Source organism: Molossus molossus, unplaced genomic scaffold (genome assembly GCF_014108415.1).
Source record: "Molossus molossus isolate mMolMol1 unplaced genomic scaffold, mMolMol1.p scaffold_m16_p_20, whole genome shotgun sequence".
Taxonomy (NCBI): domain Eukaryota; kingdom Metazoa; phylum Chordata; class Mammalia; order Chiroptera; family Molossidae; genus Molossus; species Molossus molossus.
This window is the reverse complement of record NW_023425356.1, coordinates 16,381,499-16,403,157: the sequence shown is the minus strand read 5'-3', so window position 1 is coordinate 16,403,157 and position 21,659 is coordinate 16,381,499. Positions and strand designations below refer to the sequence as shown.

The window sequence follows — 21,659 nt, the reverse complement described above, 5'->3', positions numbered from 1 at the left end:
AATCAATGTGTCTCTTTCACATCGATGTGTCTCTCTCTCTCTTTCTCCTCTCCACCCTCCAATCTGTCTGAGGAGAAATGTAAAAATATTCTCAAGTGAGAATTAACAAAAAATAAATAAATAAAATAAAATGGATCTTATTGCATTGATGTCTCATACTGTGTTGTTGTTGTTTTTCTTTTTTAAATCTTTATTGTTGTATGTATTACAGATGTTTCTCAATTTTCCCCCATTGATCCCCTCCTCCCCTGTCCCGCCCCCCCCTCCCACCTTTTCCCATACTATTGTCTGTGTCCATTGGTTATGCATATAAGTTCTTTGGTTTATTTCTTTCCACCCCCCACCCCTTTCCCTTTAAGGTTTGTCATTCTAGCAATGAATTTGTACTTCTTAATCCTTTCACCTTTTTCACCCATTCCCCCAAACCCCCTCCCATCTGGCAACCAACACAATGTTCTCTGTATCTATGAGAATGTTTCTGTTCTGCCTGTTCATTCTGTTTGTAGATTCCATTGTCGATAGATATGTATTCATTGCCATTTGGTTTGTTCATATATTTCATCTTTTTCTTCAAAAAGACCCTTCATCATTTCATATAATAATGGTTTGGTGGTGAGGAACTCCTTTAACTTTTTCTTGTCTGGGAAACTCTTTATATGGCCATTGATTCTAAATGACAGCTTGGCAGGATAGAGTAAACTTGGTTGTAGGTTCTTGCTTTTCATCACTCTGAATATTTCTTGCCACTCCCTTCTGGCTTGCAAAGTTTCTTTTGAGAAATCAGCTGACAGCCTTATGGGAACTCCCTTGTAGGTAACTAACTGCTTTTCTCTTGCTGCTTTTAAGATTCTCTCTTTGTCTTGAATCTTTTGCATTTTGATGATGATGTGTCTTGGTGTGGGCCTCTTGGGGTTCATCTTATTTGGAACTCTCTGTGCTTCCTGTACTTGTATGTCTGTTTCCTTCACCAAGTTAGGAAAGTTTTCTGCCATTATTGTTTCAAACAGGTTTTCAATTTCTTGTGCTCTCTCTTCTCCTTCCGGCACCCACAAGATGTGAATGTTGGTACACTTGAAGTTGTCCCAGAGGCCCCTTACACTATCCTCATTTTTTTGGATTCCTTTTTCTTTATGCTGTTCTGATTGGGCATTTTTTGCTTCCTTATATTCCAAATCAATGGTTTGCTTCTTGGATTAACGTACTCTACTATTGAATCTGTGTAAATTACTCTTTATTTCAGTTAAAGCCTCCTTCGTTTCTAACTGTGCCTCCATCATTACTGAGTGGTCCTTTTTTATGCTCTTGAGGCCCTCACTAAGTTCATTGAGCATCCTTATAAGCAGTATTTTGAACTCAGCACCTGTTAGGTTGCTTATCTCCATTTCACTCAGTTCTTTTCCTGGGGTTTTGTTCTGTTCTTTCATTTGGGACCTGTTTCTTTGTCTACTCATTTTGGCTGCCTCCCTGTGTTTGTTTCTGTGTATTACTTAAGGAGAGGTATGGGGCTATCTGAGACCAGATGCTGCTTGTTTGAAAGAATTTAGGAACACCTGAAGCAGGATCCAAGACAGGCCAATCCTATGATAAAGCAACTGGCAACTGCTTGGGTGGGCCTGAAAGTTGGGTGGGGCAGGGCCTCAGGGAATCACCAGGCGGAGCTACCTGTGTGAGCCAGGTTGCTGGAGTCTCAGATATGGCGACTGTCTGCCTCCCCAGGGAAGGGCTCACCAAAGGAACAAAGGCCTCTGACAGCATGTTTGTCCCGGAGAGAGCCCCCTCTCCAGCCCTCGCTCCAATGCAAAACAGCTCAGTTTTTCCCTGTATGTCTCTGGCGCACCTCAAGCTGCCTCCCCTCCAAACTTAGAGGGAGTGAGTCTGATAAGTCCCTGCGCAGGTCCTTTAAGAGGAGTTGCCTCGGGCTCCAGCCACGTCAGCTTCCCTGAGCCTCAGTTCCCACTGGTTTTTCCAGCCAGAAGTTATGGGGACTTCTCTTCCTGGCACTGGAACCCTGAGCGGGGTGCCTGGTGTGGGACAGGGACCCCTTAGTCTTCAGGGAGGACCTTCCCAGCCAATGTATCCTCCTGATTTTTATCTGCCACACATGAGTTTGGGACCAGCCCATCTGCCTCTGCCCCTCCTACCAGTCTCAATGTGGCTGCTGCTTTAATTCCGTAGTTCAGCTCGATTTCAGGCAGTTTTGAATAATGGTTGTTCTGTAGTTTAGTTGTAACTTTGGTGTGGTTGTGGGAGGACGCGATACGGCATTTACCTACACCGCCATCTTGACCGGAAGTTCCCTCACACTGTGTTATCCACAAAGCAATGGGAATTTTTCCAACTATAACCTCTGCTGAGGAAATATATTTCATTTCATTAACTGATCTCTGCTAAATTAAATGCCATATAATGAGATCTCTGACAACTTATTATAATTTAAATTTTAAAAAATAATATAAATTAAAATGTTTTTTCCCATTATTCCTCCATCTTAACATCTTTCAAAAAAAGGAAAAATTATCTTTTCAGTCATTTCCTGAACAATTTTCACAGAAAACATCCAAGCAAAAATTTTTAAAAAAATTATAAGAGAAACAAAGCACCAAAAAATTCTTCCCTAGTGTCACAAAGAAAATGCTCCTATTTGAATTACTGTGGTGGTACAATTAGTTGAGACAATTACATTGCATATGACTAGTTTATGTGCCTTGTTACCCCATTAATATTTTCATCTATTGTTCCTTAAAAGACATTCATCACAATAAGAAAGATTTAAACCAATGGACATGGACAACAAAGCTAGGGACGGGGTGGGGGTGATGGGGAGAAGGGTGTCAATGGGGTAAAAAAGGAGAAACGTGTGTAACAAAATAAAATTTAAAAAAAGAGAAAGATTTAAAATAGTGGAAAGAAGTGAAGACTCTGAAAACAGCCTGATAATTCTCAAAATTTATCACTGGGTTAAGTAAAAGATGTTAGTTAAGTAAGTTAACTTTTTTAAACTAAGAAGTTTATTTAACAAGTGGACTGAACTTAAGAGCGGTAGAAAGTTCATTCACTCTTTTTTTTTTTTTTAATCCTCACCCAAGGATATTTTTCCATTTATCATCAGATAGAGTGGGAGGGAGAGAGAGAAACATCAATGTGAGAGGCACGTTGGGCACCTTGGGCACGTTAATTTTTTTTATATAGAGGCATACCTTGTTTTATTACACTTTGCATTATTGTGCTTCACAGATACTGCTTTTTAAAAATTGAAGGTTTGTGGCAACACTCTACCAAGCAAGTCTATCAGCCCCAATTTTTCCAACAGCATTTGCTCACTTTGTATCTCTGTGTCACATTTTAGTAATTTTACAATATTTCAAACTTTCATTATTGTGATGGTGATATGTGATCAGTAATTTTTAATGTTATTATTGTAATTATTTTGTGGTGAAAATAAGATAAAAAACTTAATAAATGTTGTGGATATTCTAACTGTTCCACCAACCAACTGTTCCCCCATTCTCTCTCCCTCTCCTCAGACCTCCCTATACCCTAAGACACAATTTAAAATTAGGTTAATTAATAACCCTACAATGGCCTCTAACTATTCAAGTGAAAAAGTCACACTTTAAATGCTAGAAATGATGAAACTTAGTGAGAAAGGCATGTCAAAAGTCAAGGTAGGTCAAAAGCTACACCTCTTGTACCAGTTAGCCAAGCTGTGCAAGCAAAGGAAAAGTTCTTGAAAAGCACTGCTCCAGTGAACACACAAATATTAAGAAAGGAAAACAGCCCTATTGCTAATATAAACTTTCTATATAGATCAAACCAGCCACAACGTTCCCTTAAGCCAAAGCCTAATTCAGAGCAAGGCCCTAACTCTCCTTCATTCTATGAAGACTGAGAAAGGTAAGGAGGCTGCAGAAGAAAAGTCTGAAGCTAGCAGAGGTTGGTTCATGAGGTTTAAGAAAAGAAACCATATCCATAAAATGAAAATGCCAAGTGAAGCAGCAAGTGCTGATGTAGAGGCTGCTACAAGTTATCCTCCAGAAGATCTAAGAGACTTAATGAAGGAGATTACAATAAACAACAGATCAGATTTCCAATATAGGTGAAATAGCCTACTGTTGGAAGAATATGCCATCTAGGACTTTCATAGCTAGAGAGAAGAAGTCAATGCCTGGCTTCAAAGCTTCCAAGGACAGGCTGACCCTCTTGTTAGGGTCTAATACACCTGGTGACTTTAAGTTAAAACCAATGCTCATTTGCCATTCTGAAAATCTTAGGTCCCTTAAGAATTATACTAAATTTCAGCTACATGCAAAGAAATGAAGCTAGACCAACAACGTACCCCATACACAAGAATAAACTCAAAATGGACAAAAGACTTAAATGTGACTCATGAATCCATAAAAATCCTAGAAGAAAATGTAGACAACAAAATTTCAAACATCACACGCAGCAGAATTTTCACTGATACAACGCCTAAGGCAAGAGAAACAAAGGAAAAAATTAATACATGGGACTATATCAAACTAAAAATCTTCAGCACAGCAAAAGAAACAACCATCAAAATGGAAAGAGAACCCACTATATGGAAGAGCATAATTGCCAATGACACATCAGATAAGGGGTAATTTCCAAAATATATAGAGTACTCATACAACTCAACAAAAGGAAGGCAAAGAACTCAATTTAAAAATGGGCAGAGGACCTAAATAGACAACTCTCCAAACAGGACATACAAATGATCAAGAGATATAAAAAAATGCTCAACGTCACTAATCATCAGAGAGATCAAATCAAAACAACTATGAGGTATCACCTCACACCTGCCAGAATGGCTGCTGTCAACAAATCATTAAACAAGTGCTGGCGAGGGTGTGGAGAAAAGGGGACTCTAGTACACTACTGGTGGGAATGCAGACTGGTGCAGCCACTATGAAGAACAATATGGTGTTTCCTCAAAAAATTAAAAATTGATCTGTCATTTGACCCAGTAATCCCATTTCTAGTAATATAACCTAAGAAACCTGAATCACCAATCAGAAAGAATATATGTACCCCTGTGTTCACAGTAGCACTATTTACAATTGCTAACATCTGGAAACAGCCCAAGTGTCTATCGATAAAAAAGCTGTGATACATATACACAATGAAAATCTATGCAGCTGTAAGAAAGAAAGATCTCTTATCCATAGAGATGACATGGAGGGTCCTAGAGAGTATAATGCTAAGCGAAATAAGCCAATCAGAGAAAGGCAAATATCACATGATCTCACTTATTTGTGGAATATAATGAACAATACAAGCTGATGAACAAAAAGACCCAGAGACATGGAAGTGGAGTACAGACTGACAAACCTCAGAGGAGGGGGGCAGGGAGGAAGAAAGAGATAAACCACAGAACTTATATGCAACCAATGGACATAGACAACAATGCTGGGGGAGGGGCAGGATTGGGAGGAGGGTGTCAAGGGGGAAAAAGGAGAAACATCTGTAACAAAAAAATTGCTAAGAAAAAAAAAGAATTATACTAGATCCACTGTGTTCTATAAATAAAACAAAGCCTGAATGATAGCACATCTGTTGACAGCATGGTTTACTGAATATTTTAAATATTTAAGAACTACTGTTCAGAAAAGATTCAAAAAATTACTCATTGACAATGCACCAATCACCCAAGAGCTCTAACAGAGATGTACTACGAGATTAATGTTGTGTTCATACCTGCTAACACAACATCTAGTCTACAGAAGTAATTTCGACTTTCAAGTCTTATTATTTTAAAAACACATTTCCTAAGGCTTTACTGCCATAGATAGTAATTCCTCTGGGCAAAATAAATTTTAAAACTTCTAGAAAGATTCACCATTCTAGATGCCTTTTAGGACATTCATAAGTCACCGGAGGAGGAGGTCAAAATATCAACATTAAGAGGCATTTAGAAGTTGATTCCAACCCTCGTGGATAACTTTAAAAAGTTCAGGATTTCAATGGAACAAGTAACTACAGATGTGGTGAAAATAGCAGGACAACTAGAATTAGAAGTAGAGCCAGAAGATGTGACTGAATTGCTGCAAGTTCATGATAAAATTTGAACCAATGAGGAGTTGCTTCTTATGGAAGAGCAAAGAGTTTTTTCTTGAGATGGAATGTATTCCTGATGAATATGCTGTGAATCTATTGAAATAACAACAAAGGATTTAGAATATTACATAAACTTAGTTAATAAAGCAGCATCAGGGTTTGAGAAGATTGAATCCAATTCTGAATGAAGTTCTACTGTGGGTAAAGTGCTATCAAACAGCATTGTATTCTACAGAGAAATCACTGGTGAAGGGAACAGTCAATCAATGCAACAAAATGCAATGTCTCATTTTTAGAAATTGCCACAGCCACCTAACCTTGAAAAACCACCACCCTGACCAGTCACCACACCCTCCACCAGCAAAAAGTTTAAGACTCACTGAAGACTCAGATGATGATTAATAATTTTAGCAATAAAGAATTTTTTTTTATCCTCACTTGAGGACATTTTTGCATTTATCTTCATAAAGAGTGGGAGGGAGAGAGGGAGGAAGAGAGAGAGAGAAACATCGATGTGAGAAAGACACATCAACTGGTTGCCACCTATACGAACAGGGGCCGAGGAGAAACTGCAACCGAGGTATGTGCCCTTAGTGGAAACCGAAGCCAGGACTCTCTGGTCTGTGGACCGTCGCTCTAATCGTTGAGCCAAACCAGCCAGGGCGCAATAAAGAGTTTTTTAATTAAAGTCTGTACATTGTTTTATAGACATGCTATTGCACACTTAAGAGACTATAGTATAGTGTAAACATAACTTTTATATGCACTGGGAAACCAAAAACTTGTGTGTCCTGACTTACTGCAAAAATCACTTTACTGTGCTGGTCTGGAACCAAACCTGCAATACTGTATCTCCAAGTTACGTCTATACACAGCATTACTGAAATTTCCTTCCCTTGCCCCCATGCTCTATAATGTGTGAACTATATTGAGGACAAAGAATTACAAGTAGGTACCTAACTTCTCAGTACTAAAATAAAATGCAGAAAAAGCTTCAAAATAGCCCTGGCCAGTTTGGCTCAGCGGTTAGAGCGTCGGCCTGCGGTCCAGAGAGACACGGGTTTGGTTCCCGCTAAGGGCACGTACTTCGGTTGCAGTTTGTCCCCAGCCCTGGTTGGTCGTGCGGGTGGCAGCCACTCGATGTGTCCCTTCACATCGATGTTTCTCTCTCTCTCTCCCTTCCTCTCTCTCCCTCCCACTCTATCTGTACAAAAAATGGAAAAATGTCCTCGGGTGAGGATAAAAAAAAAAAAAAGCTTCAAAATACTCAGATAAATGACTAAAGCATCTGTATGTAAACTAAAAATCTACCACATATCTGTGTATTACAAAGCACTATAACCAATCTTGACTGAAACTTGAGGAAAAAAAACACATGTTGCTTCAAATTACAATTCCAATCCATAGAAATACTCAGGTTTTAGAAAAATATTTAAAAAGTTAAGTTTTGTTTTAAAAATGGAGGTAGAAAATGGAAATAGCAATTAGAAAAAGTAAACTTACCAAATATATTAGTAGAGTGTCCTTTTCTTGCAATAGGTCTGAGTTCATTATGTCCCCATCCATATATCTTATAATTATCCCAGGCATGTTTCATCATCTGAGAAAAGAAAAATTATAACCCATCAATTTACATTAGTCACACTGTTATCTTTGTATTTCATGTAATTTAGAGATTCTTTCACTATATCCTTACACATGCTCCCATATCTTCTACAGTAATATGTTATTCTATTAACATTTGTATCAGTGTGAAACATAATAATGTTTAATCTCAGGGTCTACACAACACAGAAAATTTGGGTGTAATAGACAAATTATTTTTATTAAGAAGGAAGGTGTCTGTTTGGCATTCTTTCCTTTTAGGAACTGCCAATCCTTTTGGAAACTGCTCCCTTCCTTCACTATGATTATTATAGAGCTGTCAATGAAGAGGCTCTGATTCCACAACCAAATAACAGAGCCTGGCTAGAGAACCCTTTACCCTTAGACCAAAGATTAGCAAATTCTTTCTTAGAGTATTTTAGATTTGCAGTCCGTACAGTTTCTATACCAACTACTTAATTCTGCTGTTGTGGCACAAAAGCAGCCTTAGACAATACATAAACAAATGGGCATGCCTGTTCCAGTTAAATCTTATTTTTTAAAAATAAAGGCAGAGTTTGGCCCACAGGTTCTAGTTTGCCAGCCCCTAACCTAGACAAAGTGACTGTATATATGTGATTTAAGTAGGGGCAATCAAGCCCTTTTACACGTATTTACAGACAGTAGAAGACAAAAGGACTCTCGCACTTTTTCAGTCTTAGGGTCTAAGTAATACATAATCTGGAGCTAATGGGGGCTAATTCTCTCCCAACATTGAGAAACCAAATAAAGAAAGAGAAAGAGACAGATGCATATTATTGACAATAACATCTACAGACTTGGATTCAGCAAAGCTTAAAGCCCTCAGAGCCATAAAGCTAATAAATATTTTTGTATCACCAAGTTTGAACTGAGTTTCTTACAACTCAAGGAGTCTAATCAATACAATAACTAAGTATTTAATTATATATATCAGTTTAATTAGTTAATAATAGACTGTAGTATATTAAATATTTGTTCATTTAACAGCACACTATTCATTAAAACATTTCTCAACTTGTTTTTTGCAACCAGCTTTACTCAGAAAGGAAACAACAAACCAATATAAAACACAAGACATTAAAAGGAAACTACAAACCAATATAAAACACAAATGCAAAACTACTGAACAAAAATTAGCAACATATGAGGACACAATGACCAAATACAGTTTAATCCAGGAATATAAGACTAATTTAACATTCAAAAACCAATCAGGCCCTGGCCAGTTTGGCTCAGCGGTTAGAGCGTCGGCCTGCAGTCCGGAGAGACCCGGGTTCGGTTCCCCCTAAGGGCACGTACTTCGGTTGCAGTTTGTCAGTTTGTCCCCGACCCTGGTTGGTCGTGCGGGTGGCAGCCACTCAATGTGTCCCTTCACGTCGATGTTTCTCTCTCTCTCTCTTCCTCTCTCTCCCTCCCACTCTATCTGTACAAAAAATGGAAAATGTCCTCGGGTGAGGATAAAAAAAAAACAAAAAAAACAATCAGTATAATTTACCATATTAACAGAATAAACAGAAAAACTATCATCCAATCATTTTTATAGATGTAGACAAAGCATCTGACAAAATTCTGATAAAAATTCGATAAAAACAGTCAGTGAACTACAACTACAAGGAAACATCCTCAACCTAATAAAGTGCATCTTCAAAAAAACCTACTTCTAACAACATATTTAATGGTAAAAGACTAAATGCTTAACTCCTAAAACTGAGAACAAATCAAGCATGTCCATTCTCACTACTTTTCAACAATGTACTGGAAGTCCTAGAGAGTGCAGTAAGAGAAAAGAATTAAAGACACAAAAATCAAAAAGGAAAAATGTAGCCCTGACTGGTTTTGCTCAGCGGTTAGAGCTTAGGCCTCAGACAGAAGGGTCGTGGGTTTGATTCCTGATCAAGGGCAGATACCTGAGGTGCAGGTTCAATCCCAGCCCTGGTTGGGGTTGTGCAGGAGGCAACCAACTGATGTGTCTCTCTCACATCAATGGTTTTTCTCTCTTTCTCTCCCCCCTCCCTCCCTTCCACTCTATCTAAAAATCAATGGAAAAATATGGGTGAGGATTAACAAAAAAAAAGGTAAGTTTCTCTAGTCACAGAGGACATGTACAAGGAAAATTCTAAGCAAGCTAAAAAAACCACTAGAACTAATAAATGACTTCAGTAAAATAATATAAGTTTAGCAAACTAAAATCAAATATATTTCCAAATGCTAGTACTGAACAACAGAAAATTTTAAAACAATTTCATTTATAATAGCATCAAAAAACATGACACACTTAGAAATAAATATAACAGAATATGCACAAGAACTATACACTGAGAACTACAAAACATTGCTGACAGAAATTAAAGAAAACCTAAAAAAGTGGAAAATATAACATGCTCATGAAATGGAAGACTGATAATATGACAATATTTCCAAAATCATCTACAGATTCAATAAAAACCCAATCAAAATCCAGGAACCTTTTATTTTCACAGAAAAATTAATTCTAGAAAGGCAAAGGACCTAGAGTGGCCAAAACAATTTATACAAAGAACAAAATTGAAGACTTATCTGATTAAATTTTTTTACATTTCTAAAATGTTTTTATTGTTTTTTTGTGTGTGTTTTTAGAGAGGAAGGGAATGATAGAAACATCGATGTGTGAGAGAAATATCAATTAGCTGTCTCCTGCACGCCCCCTACTGGGGGTTGAACCCCACAACCGAGCTATATGCTCTCACTGGGAACTGAACCAGGACATCTCAGTCCATGGGACAATGCTCAATCCACTGAGCCACACCAGCTGGGCGGACTTATCTGATTTTATTTTTTTAATCTTCACTGGAGGACATTTTTCCATTTTTGTTCAGATAGAGTGGGAGGGAGGTAGGGGGGAAAGAGAGAGAGAGAGAGAGAGAGAGAGAAACATCGACCTGAAAGGGACACATCAAGTGGCTGCTTCCCACACGACCCCAACCAGGACCAGAGACCAATCACAACCGAGGTACATGCCCTTGACCGGAATGGAACCTGTGACTCATTGGTCTGCGGGCCAACACTCTAACCGCTGAGCCAAACCGGCCAGGGCTGGACTTATTTGATTTTAAAACTTACTATAAATTAATCAGCACAGTGTCATGTTAGCATTAAGGATAAGCATGTAGATTAATGGAATAGATAGGAGTCCAGAAAAACACTCAACACCTACTGATTTTGTCAACTGATTTTGAACAAAAGTACCAAGATGATTCAGGCAGTAAAGAATAATCCTTTCAACAACTGGAACAACTAGAAAGCCTTATGTGAAAAAAAATAAAGCAAGACCTTTATTTTCACAATAAAAAAAATTAACTCGCCCAGCCGGTGTGGCTCAGTGATTGAGTGTCAACCCATGCACCAAGAGGTCGCTGGTTCAATTCCTGGTCAGGGCACATGCCCAGGTTGCAGGCTCAATCCCCAGGGTGGGCATGCAGGAGGCAGCCAATCGATGTTCTCTCTTATCAATGTTTCTATCTCTCTCTCCTTCTCCCTTCCTCTCTCTAAAATCAATAAAGAAAAAAATATTCAAAATAAATAAATAAAAATTAAAAAAATTAACTCGCAGATCAGAGTCTAGAATGTCAAAACTAAAACTAAAATGTGACCACACAAAAACTTGCACAACAATGTTCACAGCAACCTTATTCAGAACAGCCAAAAATTGGAACAAATGTTAAGCAAATGTTCAACAGGTGAATGAATAGAACAAATCATGGTATGTCCATAAAATGGAATACTAAGAAAAAAAATTACCTTTATGTGCATCTGCACAGATAAATCTTAAAAACATGCTGAGCAAAAGCCCAGCAACAAAAGATCACAGACTTTATTATTCCATATGACTGAAACTCTAGAAAAGACAAATTAATCTATAATGATTAAAAGCGGATCAGTGGTTGCCTGGGACCAAGGAATCAGGTGGACTGATGAGGGAGGGGCACAAGACAACCATTTTAAGATTATGGACATAGTCACATCTTAATTATAGTTGCTATTACAAAGGTAGTATACATCTGTCAAAACCCATCAAGTTGTACTCTTAAAATAGAAAAGGATACATGTAGATGTAGACAAAGCATCTGACAAAATTCATTTTGTTGTATATAAATGGTTTCAATAAAGTTAAAATTTTTAAAATCTAATAACCTTCCATACCTTCTCAACTTGTAATTTTCCCTCTCCTGAGGCAAATACTTAAACTTTTACCTGTTGTTTCTATTTACCACTATATTTTTAAATATAAGTTATGGTGCTATTCCTTGACTTTATTAAGCTTTAGACATTTACTATTTTATCCTATAGTTAAGATAATTAAGTTCTCTTCTGCCTCTCTACTTTCTGCACATATACTTCTTCACATATATTTCCCTGACCCACATTCTCCTTTAATTTCTAATAATTTTACCTTACTATTTCAACTTTTGTTTTCGCTATTAGCTACTGGTCTGAGGGTTTGGTGGGGGCTTTTTGTTTGCTTAGTTTTCAATGTAAGAATTATAAATTTACTCTTAAAATGTGTATTTTACAGCTTGTCTCAATATAATTAAACACATCATATAAACTATCAGTTCCACTTTATTCATCCTTCCCGAAGCTCTATCTTCCTACTCTAATCTGGACTTCTGTTCTCTCCACCTGAAGCATAGCCACCATCCTGCTGATTTTCCCTTATTCACAGTCCTAGACATGCCCTTCTTTATTCTCTCTAGTGACAGATAAGCTGTCTCCAAAACCCTTCTCTTCCTATTTTTGTGCTGAAGTATATTTTACAGTAGCAATCTGAGAAAATGCTAAAAATACCTTTACCCTCAGATTTGACTCATAATTTGACTGAACATAAAATTCTTTCTAGTTTCCAATATTATTGTTGGGAATCTGATATGCCATTATGTACAACCCCGATCTTTTGAGTGGAACTTCTTTTCTCTATAATCTTTTAGGATCTGTTTTTATGCCTATTTTTCTAAAATTTCAGGACTGCTTTTTTTCTTTCTCATTGTGATGAATGCCTGGCAGGTCCTTTCAATCTGGCAACTCACTTCCTTTAGATTTTGCGAATTTTCTTGAACTGTTTCTTTGACTTCTTCCCCTTCATAACCTTGACTTCTTCCTACAATAACTAGTTTGTCAGATGTTTCAGATTGATCTTATCATTTTTTTAATTTTCTCAATCTTTCTGTCCTTCTGAGAGTTGCTTAATTTTAACTTCCAAGTCTTCTACTAAATTTTTAAATTCTATAATATTTTTAATTTCCAAGAGTTCTTTCTTACTTTATAAAATGTACCTTTTATAACTTACTGTTCTCATTTGAACTCAACATTTTGTCACTCCAATGATGTTCATTTTTTTATATATTTCTTCTGCTCCCTGTACTGTTCCTGTATCCTCTGAATTCCTTTCTTCCATCTGTTTTGTTCTCTCAAGTGGGAAAATTTCAATAAATGTCTGGTGATATTTGGTCTGCTCTCTATTTAAAAGTGAAGCACTTACAAGACAAAGGCTGTCAGTGAATGAGTAAGACTAGTTGACTGATCTTCATCTTAGATCAGGTGAAGGTCAGGGGTATCTGAGGAACAGTGTAGGTCTTTCCTACTGGACCAGTCTCCCCAGAGAGAAGTCCTCTATTCTCCAGCTTATTGAATATAAACCTGTTTCCAGAATTCTGAGAACTGAGCAGGAGAAAGTGATCTCAATATTCAGATTCATTTTGCTCTTAATTCCTTCTACCCCACCACTCTATTAATTTTTTAGAATGACCTCTGTGCTTTTCACTCAGCCACACATGGTATTCCCAAAATCCAGATTTTCTCTAATTCATTCCTCCAAAAGGTTAACTTTGGTCGTCCATTGGGAAAAGTAGGACTGTAGCTAGAGTGCATAGTTTAGGGAATTAGGGATTTAGGGGTTAAGAGCTCCTTTTAAAACTTTCTAATAATCCTTTTCCACCTCTATTTTTAACCCCTGCCTTCAGAGGTAAATGGTGTCTAATTCTTTCTTTATTCCTCACCCGAGGATATTTTTCTATTTATCATAAGATCGAGTGGGAGGGAGGGAGGGGGAAGAGAGAGAAACATTGAGGTGCTAGAGCCACATTGACTGGCTGCCTCCCCCACGACCCAGCCAGGGCTGGGGACAAACTAAAACTGAGGTACATGCCCTTGACAGGAACAGAACCCATGGTCCACAGGCCAATGCTCCAACCACTGAGCCAAACCGGCCAGGGCAGGTGTCATTCTTGAAGTGGTCTCTCATTCTTGACACTTTCAGGTATTCTGCAGTTCACATCACCTTGTCTCTTGTTAGCTCCTTCCCCTGCAAGCTTACGTATCAACTTTCTTTGCTTGCTAAGTCAGTAACCATAATACTCAATAGGAACCTACACAGAAGTTGTTAATGTTTTATGCTGATTTACAAAAACACTGGATAATATGATATGTTCTAAAGGATTAATTCAGCAGGTCTGGGTTGTCCAAACCCTGCACATCTCAAAAAAGGTTTGGCCAGTGCTGGGCTGCTCCTGGAAAATAACCTCTAACCCTTTATTACCTTGCCTATGAAGAGTATCTTTGTTTACCTGGAGCCTTGGGATGTGTCAGACAGTTTATGCTAACAATGTGATTTATGGTAGGGGCCTTGGGCCACATGGTATCAGCCTAACCTCTGGAGGAGTTGGAGAACTAAGCTCAGCCAAGCCTATATAACAAATCTCCAATAAAAACCCTGGACACCAAGGCTCAGGTAAGCCTCCCTGATTGGCAACACTTCACGCACACTGCCACACATCATGGCTGGGAGAATTAGGCACTGTCCGTATCACTCCACTGAGAGGACAACTAGAAGCTTGCACCTGGTCTTTCCTGGACTCTGTCCTACGTGCCTTTTTTATTACTAATTTTAGTTTTGCTATATAAACTGAAACCACAAATACTATGAATACTTCTGGTAAATCACTGAGCCTTTGGGTGGACTTGGGGGTCCCCTAAACACACAGTTATCTATCTGGAATATTATGTACATGAGAAAGTATTTCAATAAATTCTAATGACATCTAAAGAAAGCAGCGGGCCCTGGCCGGTTTCATCAGCAGTTAGAGCGTTGGCCCTCGGACCAATGAATCACGGGTTTGATTCCAGCCAAGGGCATGTACCTCAGCTGCGGTTTGTCCCCAGCCCTGGTCAGGATCGTGAGGGAGAAAACTTGTCAATGTGTCCCTCTCACATCAATGTTTCTCTCTCTCTCTTTCTTCTTCCCTGCCACTCTATCTGAAGATAAACAGAAAAATATCCTCTAGTGAGTATTAATAAAAAATAGAAAGAAAGAAATAAAGCAGCTGGTCAATGGGGGAAAAAGGAGGGGGAACATCTGCTATACTGTCAACAATAAAGATTTTTTAAAAAAAGCAGGTCAGGCATATGAAAAAAACCTATCAATGCCTCCCCAACACTATCCAAAGAAAGTGCCCTAAGTAGTCTGTGCATAAAACAAGACATCAGGGTTGAGGTAAAATCAGAGTATAGTTCTATGTTTATTCCATCAAGGCCAAGGTCTTATAATAATTCATAAAGTCAAGCTTAAAGTACCTGCTAAATCTTTCATATTCATTACTAGAATATATCCATATAGATATCTGACTATTTGAACTAAATTTATTATCTTATTTTATGATAAACAATACCTTTGAAATATTGTTGATGCTATTACACCCAGACAAAATTTTCTACATAGGCAGTATAACTGCAAACTCCACAGGGAATTTTAGCTGGAGTTCTAATTAACAAAGTTCAACTGAAATATTCATTGGATCCCCCTCTCCCCACTCTGATATCCTCTTTATTTCCAAGTCATTCCTAAAATAACAAACTAAAAGAATTCTATGACTAAACAAATATAGTAATTTTGAGATCAACCCCTCCCCATTCTTTAATCCATTAAGACTCTGGAAGGAATGTGTTCTTAATTTGCTGTATAGCTACCCAGTTTCATGGAACACTCCTTAAAAGATGGCAGGTATAATGCTAACTCTTCAGAAGCATGTTTATGAGGAGATATGCATAGTATCTAGTAGAGTCCCTTATAACTTAACATTTAAGAAATTTCTTACTCAATTATTTATAAATCTATTCTACATTATTTATAAAATGCTGAATATCAAAAGATCTCTGAACACAGGGTTGAGTGTTGTAACCATCCAAACATTTTATCAAAATTTTAAGTGTCCAGTAATTATATCATAATCCATATCAAGAAAGGGAGTTCTAGCCCCTACTGCGAACTTGGAAAATGAACTGCAACTATGACCCAAAAACAAACAAGATCAAAGTACAACAACATATATGGGGGGGGGTGTCTCCAGTCAAATATATATCTATAACCACTAGTATGATAAATCTCAACATATTATATTACCTCTTTAATTTTTTCCCTTTTCTTTCTTATGTCATTATCTTCTGGGTCTCCACCATTTATTCCTAAAAGATTTGGTACAGGGACTGGTGGCAGTGGTTTTTTCTCTTTCATCTTCATTTCTTGGACTACTTTACTCTTCTCTGTCTGAATTTCTGCTCGAATTTCCTCTCTTGACTTTTTTAATTTTTCTTTTGCTTCTTCCAAGGCCTTCTCATGATCAGCTCGAATTTTATTTCTTAAACGTTCCTCTTCTTCTCTGTAAGAAGAGGAGGAAAAACGACTAGTTAGAATGATCCTTAAGAACTTCAAACTTTAAACACAAAACTTAAAGTTTCCTCCACCAAACCCAGAGCATTGTTTCCTACTCCTGCCACAAAAGGTAGGAATCATCTGTGAAAGACTCAAATCTATCTGCCCAAAATCAGGATAAATACAACTTGGTATGAATGAGCCCAGGATGCCAAAGAGCTAACACTTTACACAATGGAGGAAGAGGGAGCCTAGAAAGAAAGTTACAATTTCAGCCCTGGCCAGTTTGGCTCAGCTGTTAGAGTGGCCCTCGGACTGAAGGGTGGAGGATTTGATTCCCAGTCAAGGCACATACCTGGGTTACAGGTTCGATCCCCAGCCCCTATTGGAGCTGTGCGGGAGGCAACCAATATGTGTTTCGCTCACATCAATGTTTCTCTTTCTTTCTCTCTCTGTCTCTCTCTCTCTCTCCTCCTTCCCTTCCCTCCCTCCCTTCCACTCTATCTAAAATTCAATAGAAAAAAAAAAAATCCTTGGGTGAGAATTAACAACCACCACCAAAAAAAGCTACAATTTTGGGGCCAATGAGAATAGAGAAAACAGCAATCAGTAACTTATCAGTAGACTTGTGAAAAAAAAAAAAAGAGGTAGGGGAAGAGGGAGAAAGGACAGAAGGGAGACACACTAGCGAAAAACTAGGTAAGAGAGAATTAAAAATAGATAAGAACTAAGTATCAAGATGGGCAAAAATATAAACAGTCAAGGAAAGAGACAGACTGAAATTCTTCATTTGTTATATACTCTTCTAAAATTTTTGCATTTTGGAAATACCATAAAGCTTATAACACAACAATTCCCAACTGATGCAGGCATGACTACTTAAAACTCTCTTGAACCCTTGTTAAAAATATACATTTCAAATCAGCAGGTCTGTGTGACACCCATGAATCTGTATTATTAAGAGCTCCCCTGATGACTCTGGTGTACACAAACATTTGGAAACCACTACTGCAGTGGACACTGGGTTTTCTACTCACACCTACTTTGTCAGAACTCAGTCTTCTCTCCATCTCCACACCAATCCACATGAATGAATACAAGAGTGGAAGTTACTATTTTCCAAATCAGCCAATGATGGCTATTCCAAGAGTGAATCTCAAACCCAACAGTCACTAGAGTCACCTTACAAATACCCTTGTGGTCCTTGAAAAGTATAGGCAAATGACAACAAAACTAGTAATTGTTGTGGCTTAGATGTGTGAGGCACTGGCTTAGTCAATTACTTAAATTATCTTATTTAATCCTCACACTTATTTATGAAGTACCCTCTATTAAACACTGTTTTTCATCTTATTATTAAACAAGTAAGGCATAAAGCGAAAAAAGTAATTTGTTCAGGGTCACAGAGCTATTAAGTAGAGAACCTAGATATAAACACATGCATTTTGACTTCTTAAACACTATGTAAACATTATGCCTTTCACGTAAGGAATGCTTTTATTAAAGGGGTTGTCTCTTATGGTACATATACTAACACCTGTCTCTCAATCTCTTTTCTCCTTTCTTCCTTAGTCCTAGAGCCCTCAATTTTTTGATAAGCACATGATCCTGGCTAAATAAAAAGTCTATTTCTCAGACTCCCTTATTGAAACTGCTTCCACAGAATTCATGTTATGAGAAACAAACTTCTATCTTGCTTAAGCCACTGTTACTTTGTGATTTTTACGGCTGGTAAATAACCTAACCATAAATGAGCCACTCTCCATCCTAGATGTTCTCTTTCCCTGGGGCTCTCATTAGTATCTGAGGGTTGATTTGCCAGAAATAAATTAACCAAAGGATAGATTTCCTTCTCCAATTAGAGTATTTAAATAAATCATGTTTGGAAACATTGTGAAGGACAAATACAATCCTCGATTACATAAGGATACATAAAATTACACTGGAATCTTGTATGGCAAAAATTTAGGTGAATATACAAATATTTCCCCTTTATATTCACTCTCTCCTTCTCTAGATCTTTATTCTTTACCTTAGATCTTTACTCTTTACCTACAAACACTAAGTCTCATCCATACTTAAAAAGTACATTAAAACTTCCCTCAAAATTCCACCTCCACCTTCATTGGTGTTCTCTTCCTTCCTTTTATCACTACACCTTTTCAAAGAGTACTACATCTGCTGTTTCCACTTTACTCAACCTCACATCAGTCTTGTATCTACCACAGTTAAAAACTGATAACTAAGTTTACCTTTCCTTTGAAATGCCCTCTTTCTCAGATCTGCCTTTCCAACAAGTTGCTGATCATTGGCTCCACCATCATCAATGCACCCCAAAAATGTTTTCCATCCTCACTTCTGTTTTTACTCTATATACTACTCTTCCTATTCAACATCATCTGACTGCATTTTCTCAACTGTTAAAATAAAATACATACTAAGTACTCCAGATACTAATTTCTAACACTGACAATTTGTTTCTATGGTCTGCCTAGGTTCATTTGGTTTCTTCCTAAGCCACTATCTCTTAGACTGGTAGTATTTGAAGATAAAGCTTTTGGGAAGTAATTAGCATTAGATTAATTCATAAGGCTGAGGTCCTTATGATGGGATTAGAGAAAGAGAAAGAGAAATAGATCTTTCTCTCTAGTAACTCTCTCCCCTGTCCACCACCCTACCACCTCCTCCTGACCTGCCCAAGCACAAACAAAAGGCCATGTAAGGATGTAACAAGAAAGCAATTACCTGCAAGCCAGGAAGAGAAGACTACACCAAAAACTGACCCTGCTAGACTTTGATCCTAGACCTTCCAGCCTCTAAAACTGTGAGAAGTAAATTTCTGTCACTTAAGCCATCAGTCTATAGTACGTTTTTATGGCAGCCTGAGCAGACTAAGACAGCCCCCCACCCTCAGCTACAAGCCCTGAAGTCCACAAACTAATGCTAAGAGTTTTGTAGTTTTAGTTCCTACATTAGGTCGGTGATCCATTTTGAGTTAATTTTTATATATAGTTCTAGAGGCAGATTTTAAATTTAGAAGAAGGGTGGAGGGTGGGAAGCTTGAAAAGGAATCAAGTCCCTTGAACTAAGGAAAGGGACCAGAAGCAAAACAAGAAAGTGAGAAATAATGCTCAAGGTACATAGTACAGACAGTGAAGCAAAGGAGCCAATAATAATTTCTAGCCCTTCATTAAAATGATCCATATAACCTAGTGTTTCTCAAAAGCACATTTTAGGGCATTTTAGGCAAGACAATTCAATTCTTTGTTGTGCAGAACACCAGGGCACTGTGGTTGAGTGGTTAGCATTCCTGGCCCTCATCTACTAAATGTGAATAGTGTCACTCTCCTCTTCGTTGCGACAAACAAAAAATGCTCCTATGCTTCTAAGATCCCTCTCTAAGGGGAGCAGTAGTGGCCCATTTTAAACCCTACTGAGAAAGTGCCAAAAGGTAGAGTCTAGGAAGACTATATCTACATTTCTAAATAGCACAGCACAAGAAGTTCATCACTGTAATAAAATTTAGGGTTCTTTTCAGCTTACTTTACATTTCTTAAAATGTTAATATGTAATCCCCTATCTAAATTCAGAAATTCACCAGTATATTGGTAGCAGAATCCCTTCTCTTCCTATAGAAGCCAAATGGTTCTGGGTACTTTATCTTTCTATTGTCTAACAGCAAAGCAAGGCCCTATAAGCTACACTCAGGCAATTAGATGCCCTGGCTGAAGCTACAGATCTGGAGTAAGTGACAAAAAGGAACAAGAACTCAACTTTAGAAGTCACTCAGAAAGCAGAGAAATCCAGTGTCCAGAGGTAGCAAAGCTATAACCAGCACTCAGTGACCAGCAACACTGACAATGGTACATTAACTGTTCCTTAACCTTCGCTATGGTTCTACATACCTGCCCTCCTATAATACCTGACTATCTCCTAAACCTAGTTCTCCAGATCCTATTTTAATTCTGAAAGCCAACCAATATCCTTCCAATAATTATCTATTTTACATGCACTACAATTGGTTTCTACTATTTGTATCCAAGATTCCTCCCCTACAAGTCTAAACACTAAAAACAAGAAAGCCATATAGCACCAATGAGTAAACAAAAATTCTCAACTTCAAATCTACTCTTCTATACTCCATGAAGCTGGGGCTTAGACTCTGCAAATTACCTATCTCCTTATTTATCAAGTGGTTTCTTATTAGGTTCAACCAACAGGGAGTACTAAAGGGAGACTGGAAAGCAGAAGAATAGGATCTTAATAATGTAAATCTAAAACAGTTATAAAAGTCAATGTATTAAGAAACTATAACAATTATAAGCATATATACACCAAACACAACCCAAAATATATGAAGCAAATACTGATAGAACTGAAAGGCGAAACACATTTTTACAATGATTGTTAGAGACTGCAATACCCCACTTGCAATAACATCTAGACAGAAGATTAAAACTATTAAGAACAAAAATACAACATACCAAAAATTATGGGATGTAACAAAAGCAGCACTCAGAGTGAAATTCATAGTATTAAATGCCTACAGTTTTAAAATATTTCAAATAAATGTAACTTTAAAACTTAAGGTACTATGCCTGGCTGGGGTGGCTCACTGGTTGAGCATCGACCCATGCACCAAGAGGTTGCCAGTTTGATTCCTAGTCAGGGCCCATGCCCAGACTGTGGGCCAAATCCCCAATGGGGAGAATGCAGGAGGTGGCCAATCGATATTCTCTCTCATCAATGTTTCTATCTCTCTCTCCCTCTCCCTTCCTCTCTCTCTAAAAATAAAAACAAAAACAAAAAACTTAAGGAACTAGAAAAAGAGAAAAAAAAAATCCCATAGCTAGCAGAAGGTAAAAAAACAATAAAGATTAGAGATAAACAAAATAGAAAAAACAATAAAGAAAGCTAACAAAACCAAAAGTTGGTTCTTTGAAAAGATTGACAAATTTTACCTTTAGCTAAATAAAAAATAAAAAAATAACAGAGATGATGCAAGTAACAAATAAAAATAAGAATGGGGACATTACTACTGACATTACAGAAATAAAAAAGAGAATACTATAAATTGTACAAGAACAAATTATATAACCTAGATAAAACTGGACACATTCCTAGAAACAAACCAACTATGAAAACTGAATCAAGAAGAAATAGAAACAGGTAAAGAACTTGAGTCAGGAATCAAAAGCTTCCAACAAAGAAAAGCCCAGGACCACATGGTTTCTCAGGTAAATTCTACCACATTTAAAGAACACCAATTCTACTCAAA

At 37.6% G+C, this 21,659-nt stretch overlaps 1 protein-coding gene across 5 annotated transcripts in view; it reads right to left on the bottom strand.

Moving 5' to 3' along the window:
* Positions 1–21,659, bottom strand: part of MAN1A2 (mannosidase alpha class 1A member 2) — a 167,487-nt gene that overhangs the window by 126,437 nt on the left and 19,391 nt on the right. For all 5 annotated transcript variants that reach the window (XM_036272835.1, XM_036272836.1, XM_036272837.1 and 2 more), the window contains exons 2-3: positions 16,133–16,388; positions 7,579–7,675 (exon numbers count right to left, since the gene is read on the bottom strand). In XM_036272835.1, the coding sequence (XP_036128728.1) occupies positions 7,579–7,675; positions 16,133–16,388 (353 nt within the window). The remainder of the gene's footprint in view (positions 1–7,578; positions 7,676–16,132; positions 16,389–21,659) is intronic.